Source organism: Nicotiana tabacum, chromosome 17 (assembly GCF_000715075.1).
Source record: "Nicotiana tabacum cultivar K326 chromosome 17, ASM71507v2, whole genome shotgun sequence".
In the NCBI taxonomy this organism is placed as follows: domain Eukaryota; kingdom Viridiplantae; phylum Streptophyta; class Magnoliopsida; order Solanales; family Solanaceae; genus Nicotiana; species Nicotiana tabacum.
This window is the reverse complement of record NC_134096.1, coordinates 126,020,705-126,031,861: the sequence shown is the minus strand read 5'-3', so window position 1 is coordinate 126,031,861 and position 11,157 is coordinate 126,020,705. Positions and strand designations below refer to the sequence as shown.

General features: G+C 36.2%; 1 protein-coding gene across 3 annotated transcripts; it reads right to left on the bottom strand.

Annotated features, from left to right (window-relative positions):
• Nucleotides 1-211: 211 nt before the first annotated feature.
• LOC107796847 (uncharacterized) lies at nt 212-10,364 on the bottom strand. 3 transcript variants are annotated; one of them, XM_075235045.1, is made up of 7 exons: nt 10,271-10,364; nt 7,841-8,104; nt 7,528-7,655; nt 6,625-6,724; nt 5,801-6,319; nt 5,138-5,475; nt 212-742 (listed from the first exon to the last, which is right to left on the bottom strand). In XM_075235045.1, exons 2-7 carry the CDS (start codon nt 8,007-8,009, stop codon nt 728-730), a joined length of 1,269 nt encoding a protein of 422 aa, XP_075091146.1. In that variant the 5' UTR covers nt 8,010-8,104; nt 10,271-10,364; the 3' UTR covers nt 212-727. The 3 variants fall into 3 exon arrangements, with proteins under 3 accessions (XP_075091146.1, XP_075091144.1, XP_075091145.1); XM_075235043.1 differs by lacking the exon at nt 212-742 and adding an exon at nt 3,898-4,422; XM_075235044.1 differs by lacking the exons at nt 212-742; nt 10,271-10,364 and adding exons at nt 3,898-4,422; nt 10,081-10,239.
• Nucleotides 10,365-11,157: the final 793 nt, after the last annotated feature.

Sequence of the window (11,157 nt, the reverse complement as noted above, 5' to 3'; positions counted from 1 at the left end):
CTTCAAAAAGTTAAAAGAGTGGTTACGTTTCCGGGGAAAAGATCATGGGTTTATGTGATAATTAGTCTTTTGCACCTTGTTTGGTATGAGCAGTACCCAGAAAATATGGACTGTCAGCATGGGTTAGCAGCGAAAGTAACTACAACATGACTATGATATCCAAATCAAATTCACAGTTAATAAGCAGGCAGCCTAATTCAACCCATACACAGACGACGCCAACTCACTCAATAATCGTCTTTAACAAATAAGGGATGAAAACTATAATTATGTTCATACACTTCTCTCGTTAAGAAAAATTAAGAACAATGGAACAAAAAGCATTATTCAACAGTTTCCTCGGATGAACAAATACTCTTTATGCCACGAAGCTAAAAGAGCACCAAAGACATGAAAAGATAAGAAGGGACAATGACCAGTGAGCTATATACTGCAGGGACATATTATACAAGAAGGTATAAGATAAAACATTTCTAATTATACACCCTGCCCTAGGAAAATATCTTACACGGTTTTGAGTTCATCCTGACACTGGCCGAAGAAGGAAAAAAGAAAATAAGAGAAAAAACCTGATTATTTTGAAAAAGAAAACCTGATATTGTCTGCAGTAGTTAGTATTTCTCAACAAAAAAAATTGTTAGTTTATTCTCATAATAACCCTGAGAAAACATTAAACAAATCGATACTGCATACCTAAAATTAGTCCACTTGGTGGCCAAAACATTAGTTATCTCCATTTGACCTGCAGATAACAGATTCAAATTGGAAAGGGTAATGAAAATTTTACAAGCACAGATATCAATGACAAGCAATATCACGGTAAGCTGGACCATGAGATACCCAAATCATGCAAACTTCTCAGTATCTGCACAGAGGGTTCGACCGAGATTGAAAGTCTAATTCCAACCACTGCATCACCAGACATACCAATTTAGAGCCTTTGCAGCTCTGCCAAAACTTCCTTGTCACCACTTAGAAAGCACCCATTCTTGCAGATAAACTTGTCTAAACAATTCAACCGCGCATATAGACCCTCATGTCAACATTAAGCATCATTTTCCAAGGAAATAACACGTGGACTAAACCCAGGGGCCGGGGAAACCCCTATACTATCATCTTCAACCCGTCTATGTGGCTTTTGCAAAGATAGCCAGTCCCAACCTGAATAAAGGATAAGTACTGAGTAGATTGATGGCCTACAAGGAATCCCCTGAATACTGCATTCGGCTCTTGAAGTAGGCCTAAACAGAGTGGAATGGTGGATGACTTATATAATCGACAACGACTAGTCTAAGAGGCATAATTGATATCATCCTCAACCGGAAATTAGGTTCTTCAAGAATGAGTCAGGAGAAGTCTCAAATATAAAGAAAATTCCTTAATGTCACTAAACCAGTAATAATATAAGACATTCCACTCATGTGCAAAGTTCGATGTATCACTGACCATGAGAGATTGTCAAAGATTTAGGCCATAGCTAATCTACTAACAATATTCAATAGATCCTGCATCCCGTCACAACCATGCTTAAAAGGCTTAATACTGTCACAACCGAGAGTCTATCGGAAACAGTCTCTTTACCCCCAGGGTAGGGGTAAGGTCTGCGTACACACTACCCTTCCCAGACCCCACTAGTGGGATTATACTGGGTTGTTGTTGTTGTTGTACCATTTTTTTTTTGGAGAAAGGTAACGATTTCTTCTACCGTGGTTCCATTCTGGAATTACTTCAAAAGGTTTTTTATGATGCATTTGTAATAGCCTATGTGTTGCAAATAAAGAACATCCTATGGCCGACTAACTACTATACTGGGAGATAAGACTGATATTGAAAGAGGTTTTCCTATATGGTTATGAAATCATTTTGATTTAATGTTATGAATCAAATGTGTTGGAATATTGAAAGGATGGGAGACAGGAAACACAAAGGAACATACTTGCAGTTATATACCTAACCAGCAAATTCACAATACTACACTCTGAACAACAATGATGCACATTATGCAATACGTCAGCCAACATGTTTTCACAGGGCTAAGTCATATTCCACTCCTAAACAGTTCAGTCATTACATGATGCCACAAGCTTGTCATATGACTCATATCCCAGGGAAGGCCTATAGATTAATCAAGCTATCTGGTCAAACATAAACTACGAGTACCTCCTAGTCAAACTGGCTGATCCTTTTGCATGATATCTCATCCACCCAAAACAACTATAAACAGATTGAGCAACCGAGCAGGCAGAAAGCAACACCCTCATTTTAAGTGAAATGACCTAGATCTTCAGAGAAATTAACTTTAAGCCAAAGATGAACATTAGTGATCTAGTGCTTTAGCTCAACCATCTTGATGAGCATTCATTCTTGGGATAATCCAAAAGAATGATAGTCTACGTCAAGTAGCAATGATTGGTCAACTATATTAGCAGATTAACACAATTACAACTTATAAGCTATTCTTTTTTACAAGGTAAGGTAATTGTATAACTTATAAGCTATTGCAGTAATGCCAATCTAACTATCCGAACAAATTAAAGTGGAAGGGGCTGACAGCATCTCGCCAAAAAAAATCCACCCAAAGAAAAACCTCCCTAGCATATTCCAGGTATTCATCATATCAAGTATGAAAACAGTTGTATGAACTTATTTATAGCACAGAAGATCCTTGAAAAGCATTACCCTTGAAATCTTATGAGTTCTTAAGCAAAATAAATGCAGAAGCATAACTCATCCAGATTCACTCTCATGAAATCCAGACCAAAACGTTAAGCATCAGCGTCATGTTCAAATCACAAGAAACTATTTACCAAGCAAGGAAAATGGGAGTGTTCATAAAATTGATGATAAAGCTAACTTATTAAAATGTTTTCAGATTTCAATTTCCTATCTATTTTGTACCAAAAAGAAGATTATGTTGCTTGGAGTTGTGTTTACTTTTATCCTCTACAGTTTTATTTTTTGACAAGGTGTCCACTTGAACTTTCTTTTCTGTTTTCCTTTTTGTTTTGTTTGGGATCCCTTTAGAAGCAGGGGGATTTTCCAGTCAAAGACCGGCAGTTATTACACCATGCAAGAAGACATTACAGAGGAAGAGTTAAAGTAGAAGTTAAAAAATTTAACCTGTTAGGAAATGGAAACTACATGACCCTAGCACATATATCCGGTCTCTACTTTGGTACATTTTACAGTTAGCCGTCACTCTGAAGCTGTTAAGCAGGTATCAGCGACAAGAAAGGCGATTTACCAATATTAGAAGAATTCTAGCGATACAGCTCTATTAGCCTTTAGTAGCATGAAATGCTAAAATTGGTCTCGCTGCAGTAAATAACTAGTGGAACTATACCATTATTATTTTCAACTCCAAAGCAATCAATTCTCTGGGTGAAATGTTAGCCAGAACTTTTAACATTTAACTGATCAATTTCTTACTTAATGACTATAACTTGAGACAACTGTTCTCTTTTCCTGATGCATAATAGGCAGTCAATCTTACAAGTGGAATCTTTCATCCATAGGCAAGATGATTAAGTAGTAACCTCCAGACCTAGTTCTACTTAGGCTTTGAGAGGAGTTTAATGGATTTTCGACTAAGGATAAAACATATAACTAGTAATGTTCTGAAATAAAACGAGAGTGGAACAACCAGTACAAGCCTACATGAAGAAACACGCAAGTGCTTGGATGTCCATGCTATTCTATTTTTGACTTCTAAAAGCTAGTAGTCTTTAAAGCATCATCTAATCATAATCCAATTAACTTCTAAACCTATTTCTACCTGCAACGCTGATGTTTTGCCAATTAGCATTTGATGGGAAGCTTATTTTTCGCAAAATTGACAAGTACACGAGACTCTGCCAAAGCTATATAATAAACAGGTAATTTAATCAAACAGACAGCTTTTATACTAGGACAACAAAACACAATCACAAAATTTATTTCACAAAAGATCAATTCATATACACAAGCTTGTAAATAACTAGGCATATAACTGTACATTGCACACAATGAGAACCTCTTGCAACTATATGCGAGAAATTAGATAAGCAATGGACTGAAGAAGGTTGTCAAAAGGGTAGAAACAAGAAAGGAATGAGCAAAAAGCTGACTCAACTAGAAGAGGACTAGTATTCTTATTCCACACCCAATTATATCAAGGCTCAATGAGGATAGAACAATGAGCAGGTAAATGAAGGATAATCTTTTTTAAATGAGAAGAGAGAGGAGGGATTGTTAGAGGAACTACTAGGAAGAAACAAGGGCCTCTTATTCCTTGTTACCAAATTTCTTAGCAATGATAGGTCGGACATCATCAGCATCAGCCAGTGCCTCTAGGAATGGAAGTAAAGAAATTAGTGCAGAGTCTGAAGGGTCATCAAACCAACTCTTAATAGGAATCCCATTATTCACTTGCAATCTGAAAACCTGAAATCAAGATGGGAAACTAATATTCAGTTACATAAAACAATAGCCTTACTTCAAGCTCAAATAAGCACTCTGCATATTCAACCTTGCTGTACGTATCTCTTAAGCATTTCTCCAATTTCCAAAGCACATCAAACTTGAAAAAATTCACAAACATCTAGACTCTTTATTTTTTAACAAATAATTTTCAACATATTCTTCTTCCTATAGAAAACTTGAAAAGCAGTCAAATGCCTGATAAGGGCGCTGTATCTATTTTACGGATTGCGCAGGAATTTCAGTGACTTGATCTCACCGGCCCACTCACCCTTACCAGCCACAACCAAATGAAAAAAGAGAGGTAAGGATCTACCATCCCAGCACCATTAAGTACATAGAGATTTGTGTCCGTCTCGCCAACAGGACAAACATATACAACAACAACTACTACTACTACTAGTCAGTCCCAAACTAGTTGGGGTCTGCTATAGGAATCCTCACTGACACGTTTCTCCATTTAAAATAATCTCAGGCCAGTATTATACAAATAACAAATATAATATGTACTAGAAGTTCTCTATATTTCCTATTGGCATAACAATCTCTAATAGGGCTAAAAGACTTCAAAAAAAGCAAAGGATCAAAAGTAAACGCAGTAACATGACAAAAGCATATTCCCAGCTAACAAGATAATAATACTCAATTTATCATCAAATACATAATTCAAGTAGATTACCTGTGGGGAATTATCTATAATTACAACTTTTGCCAGATCAACACCTAATACTGTTAAATCCTTCGTATAACTTCCATCAGAGAAGATGCATGATTCACGATACGCGCGCCTTGAAATAAGCTTTCCATCTGGATCCAGTATATCTAGCAGCTGCTTTGCATATATGCTCTGACTAGCGGTAAAAATTACGATTTCGAACATCTCCGCGACTCTCTCCAAGAATGTCTTGAGGTGAGGCCTCTGCCTCACATAGACAATGTGTTCTTTCATGTTGAAGAAAACAGGAAATGTGAAGTCTGCATCATCACAATGCTCCAGTGTAGAATGAACAAGTGTCTCTGGAGACATGAAATGAATATGCAAGATATTAGACCATCTTGTGGGAACTATGTCATACCTCTGTAAAATATTATATGTACTGAAAGTAATATTGCACCAAATACAGCAACTAAGCTATATACGTGTTATACATGAATGTACCAGAGATTTGACTGGATTACTCTGGTAGTCCCTACCATAAAAGAATCTTTGTAACTGGATCTCAGGTAAAGCAAAGATTGTTTTTACACCAAGCTACACATTGCATCATTTCCAGTGTAACCAAAAATTGCAGCAAGACGATAATGAAAAGTAAAATTGGAGTTCCCGAGTAGTGAATCTCACCATCTAGGTCAAGTACTAGGGTGATCGATTTGCTTCTTTGTGATTCTTTTGGCAAAATATTTGGCCTTTCTAATATGTCTGGCAAATTTCTTATGAAAATATGTGGGTCAAAGCATTCTGCTTGATCAGATTCTAAATATGTGAAAGCATCAGACTGTTCAGATGATCTGAGCTGGTGAATTGCCATGTATAAGCTCGAATCATCTGACTGAATGGCAGTTTCTCCAGATGTTCTGCAATCTTGACTATAGCTAGCTGCAGCAGTGTCTTCAAGAAAAGGCAACAGCAAGTATTCCTCATCCACATTAGTAAAGATATTTGGCTCTTCACACTTGTAATCAGACAATAATCTGCCAGTCAAACTGTCATCATAGATGGTTTCACCCTCGATGGCCAAACAAGAAACAATCATATCAGAGATGTAAAAATCTGAAACATTGCACGTCTGATGTTCACACGAACTTCTGCTGCTATCACTATCTTCGGTCTCCAATCGGGGTACATAAAAATCATTGCTTGCTGTAAACAACCATAAAACATGAGAAGTTTATGTAAGAATGATTTTTTTTCCCAGAACTGTGAGAGAGAGAGAGAGAGAGAGAGAGAGAGAGAGAGAGAGAGAGAGATGCGCTTCTCAGCTCTTATCATCTATGGCCCGAGGGTGTTTTGGTTGTTGGACAACGTCCTTTTCAAGCTCAGGAAAAAGAAAGCAACACACAATTTAAGGGTGGGCTGTTGGTTTTCCTAACATCTTTTTCAGGACGAGGAGAGAAAAAGCAGAATTTCACAATCGACAAAAGAATTCAAAAAAATTGGGGGCATACCTCCATCACTGGGTACATTAGACTCACTGTGCGCACCAATCTCCAGACTAGGTGAAAAAATGGTCTCTGGGCTTGATTTGCAGGTTACTGCTGTAGGCTCCTGCAGTGATTTCAAAAAACGAAGGACAACAACAACATCAAAAATCAAATTGTCTTACTTTTGGCCTGTAGGCACAAGTATGGCATGGAAAACTAAAAATGTAAAACTGCCAGGAATAATTAGTAATAATGCACGAGTTATATTATGTGAATTATATATTTCTTTGTAGCTGCTTTTGTTTTACCAAACAAATACTATTGCGCCTCAATCCAAAGCTAATTGGGCTAGGCTTTTGTTGTAGTCAACTCGTGCGTCATGTCTTTTCTCAAGAAAAAAATAATGCAGGAGTTCACAACAACAAAAGCAGCTAGAAAGAAATGGACAATCTAGGGACATGTACAGGATAAAGCATGAAATAATCTATATTGAAAGAGTCTCCTAACAAAGCAAGTCATTTTTGAGACAGGGAATACATGTTATTCTTTTCCTGGTGCTCGTGTCTCAGCCCTTTCACATAATGTTATCTTCAAACAGCCACTTATCAAAAAAAAAAAGTAGAGATATGGAGAGAGCAGATAACTATTCAGGGGACCTTTTTTTGGTTCCTTGTTTGCTCCTACGAATTTCTATGTTCAGTTTTTTTATTTTATATATATATATATATATATATATATATATATATATATATATATATACGCACAAGCTGAAGACGCATGACAGAAATATATGTAGATTTGGCAGTCCTTACCCCACTATACACCAAATAGTTGAAAGAAATGAACAAATAATATAAGACTACTATACACTGCAACATAAACTGAAAATGTCAGGTAATGATAGTTAACACCCTGTAACATATTTACCATTGTATCAAAGGTTGCAGAATCAGTAACGGGTGGATGTTGCTTCTCAAGCAGTTTATCTGCCAAATCATTAGCGTGGTCTCCATTTCTTCCGACTTGGTGTGGATATACTTCATAGTAGATAGGAACTGCAAGAATTAAAGCAACTGATGAATGAAACAGGAGATGCAGTACGAGAAAATGGCAATGTCAGCATGAAGGAGAGACTTCCATTGTTCAAACTTGTGGGTGAAGAGAAAAGATTCATCATTCTCAAGCCATCACAATGACAACTAAAGAATCATTAAGAACCATAAGATAGAACCAAACCTACCATCATGACTATTGTGAATCAAATCTGTAACTTCTTTTGCATTCTGCACACTTCTGGTTCGGGAGAGAGAACTCTTGGATATGACACTTGAATTTGGACAGACGTGGAGACCATTTTTTTCTTTCGAACTGGATGAGGCTGGCCTTGTCTTCATTTTTAGTGATGGCATTTGATTTGTACGTGGAATATCTAGCACAATCTTGACTTGAAAGCATCAGTGGGGATTCAAAACCCCTTCAGACAAATAGCATCAGCCTCAAGAGACTGTTGTCAAAGAAAATTGAAAGAACTTCAGAATTCATGGCTATGCCAGGATGTTCACATATAAATAAGTAGACGAGATAGCACTGTGTTTATAGTCATCAACTGTATGCAGTGAAATAATTAAAAGAAATCACTCTCAAAAGGAACTTTGAGAAACCAATAACCAAAATCACTTAAATACAAGGAACAGAGACATTTAAACAGAAGGTCATTGCCCTTTCAACTTCATCCCCTCCTTTCATATATCATGCTTCAACTGAGCTCTCTACAGGAGCATAACTTCGACAATCTGGAAACACTGAAAGTTCTGCAGTTTTAAGAATTATGCTAACAAGATGCACAGTGAATGTCTTGAACCCACTATCAAAAGAAACCTTGGTTGTTCGGTGCACCCGTGAGGTGCCTATGTGTATAGATGATTGGTGTTCTTTGGTCGAGAACCATATCTTGGTGTAGGTTCTCTGCTTTTTGGTATATGACATGTATACGGGATTTCTCGCATCATTAATAAATTACTTACCTTATGTAAGAAAAAGAAACCTTTGTTATATCCCCTGCTCATTCACTAGCTGAACTTCCTAGACGAAAATTACCTTTTACTCATTTTTTGAGCACACAATATTATCTACTCTTAAACCAAGCCTCCCCATTACCTTTCTTTCCCCAAATACCAACATTGTGTTCTGTTAATCTGTTTTTAACTTCCACAAGAAGGAAAAAAAAAAACTGCTATCATAAACCACACCTAAATTCGACAATTGGCTGAAGCAAAATCAAGGATATCCTTATAGATACTTTCCTGCATTGAATAATTCCCTCCTATCCAAGCATGAATAACAAATTTATAACAACAATTTGCTAATGTTGGACCACCATGTTTTAACAAAAATTACCAAGGAATTACGCCATCTAATCAGTTTTCTGTAACGATGGATAATAAGACCAAGTTTTTTTTGCTCGACTCCTTTAATTTGGGGGTTTCCTCACTAACCCATCAAAAATGCACCTGCCAAATAGGCTTGACGGAGTTAATCTGGATTAAGAGAATCTTTTTGTCTCAATCAATCAAGAATGCTTCAACTGGGTACGTTCACTTATTTCACACAATTCGCTTGGTCATACTTTTTCCTCTTCACTTACTATTACTATTTACTCCACAGACTTCATCTTTGATCAATATCTGCCTAAGTAAAAGCTTAATTCCCCTAAACATTAGAAAAATTTAACAAAAAATGAAAGCTTTATCATTCCCATGACAAAACAAAGATAATATGCTACTTCTGCACACCTTTGAAGTCAACCATGTAAAGACCATTTTTTTTTATCACAGACCAGTAAAGACAACAGTGAAAACTATTTTTTTTTTCTTTGATCTTTCCTCCCAAACTCATGGAAACCCAAACTTATCATCAAAGCAACCTAATTCAGACCTATCAAGAAACTCATCAAAGCAACCTAATTCAGACCTATCAAGAAAGCTATAAAGCACATCTACCACCCATACACTCCAAGGAAACCATCTTTAACTAAGATCTACGTGAAGAAAAGCTCATTTTCCTCAGTTGTCTGAAATTTAAAAAATAAAAATCAAACTTATAATCAATTTCTTTTCTTTCAATTTATTATGAAACCATTATACTACACATGTACTGAAGAAAATCACTCTTTATTCCACGGAGAAATACTCTATATTACCACAATATATTCAGAAGGTAATTAAAAATCAAAATTGCATTCATAAATTCTAAAAATATGAAAATTCACCAGTAATGAAGTTCTTATTCATAAAAAATCTAAAAATTTCACGACAACAGAAAACCCAAAACCCCAAAATAATTCAACGTAAACCCAGAAGACCACAAAGTCAACTTCAATCAACTTTTAGCAATTCAACCAAGGAAGCAGCACCACATAGTTACAGCACATAATCCAACAAATAATCAACAGATCACCAAACCCTAGAAGTTCAGCCATACCTCAAAATTCAAAGTTCAAAAACAGCTCAATTACCAACTTTAACAAAACATTTCAACGAGAAGATGAATAGTACTAGATATAGAAACAGTAGAGAGTGAATTTCATGTAGGAAAGTAAATTCAGAAAAGTACACAGAGAGAGAGTCAACATAGAGATATAAATTTCTGTATCTATAGGTCTCTATATTACCTGGTAGAGACACCAATTGCGCTCTCTCTATCTCTCTCTCTCCCTCTCTCTCTCTCTCTCTCTCTAGACGCGCGCTTTTCTCTCTCTTTGGCTCCTTCTTTGTGTATATATAGAAAGATAGCAGGAAGAGGTCTGATTGTCTACGGCCAGCACTAGTGATCATTTTTTGTACCCCAGTTGTACATAAAGAATGTGAACGGACTGACGTCTCTATGTGACGCAATAAATTTAGCATCTGAACGTGTTCGTTTATGTTTATCTCAAAAGCTTTGTTTGTTTTTTTTTTTAATTATCAACAGTCAGATTGATCTGATAAACAGTCAATTGATCGATATTTTAATTTAAAAGCAATAATAAATTTATTCAATTTTAGAAAAATAAAAATTCCAATGTTGAATAGTAATTTAAAAAAAATGCCTTGAGTGAAGAAAACAATCATCACAAATGACGATTCATTCTAAAATTTTGACTAGTTAACCTTTTTATTTGATGCTTCAACAACAACAACAATAGACCCAGTATATTCCCAACAGGTGAAGTTTGGGGAGGATAGTTTTGTTGTTTCTAATAGACCTTCGATTTGAAAAGAGCGAGAAGAAGAAGAAGAAAAAGAAGAAGAAGGAGAATGAGAAGAAAGAGAAAAGCAAAAAAGGAAGAGAGAAGAAAAAGAGGAGATAAAGGATAAGTACAACGACAACGACGACGACGATCCAGTGTATTCTCACAAGTGGGGTTTGGGGAGGGTGAGATGCATGCAGCCTTACCCCTATCTTGGACGGAAGGTTGTTTCCGATAGACCCTCAGCTAAAAAAAAGATAAAAGAAGCACTAATATCAAGTAATAATAGTACAAAATATTTAGAAAACTAAGAATAAGATAGCAAGATA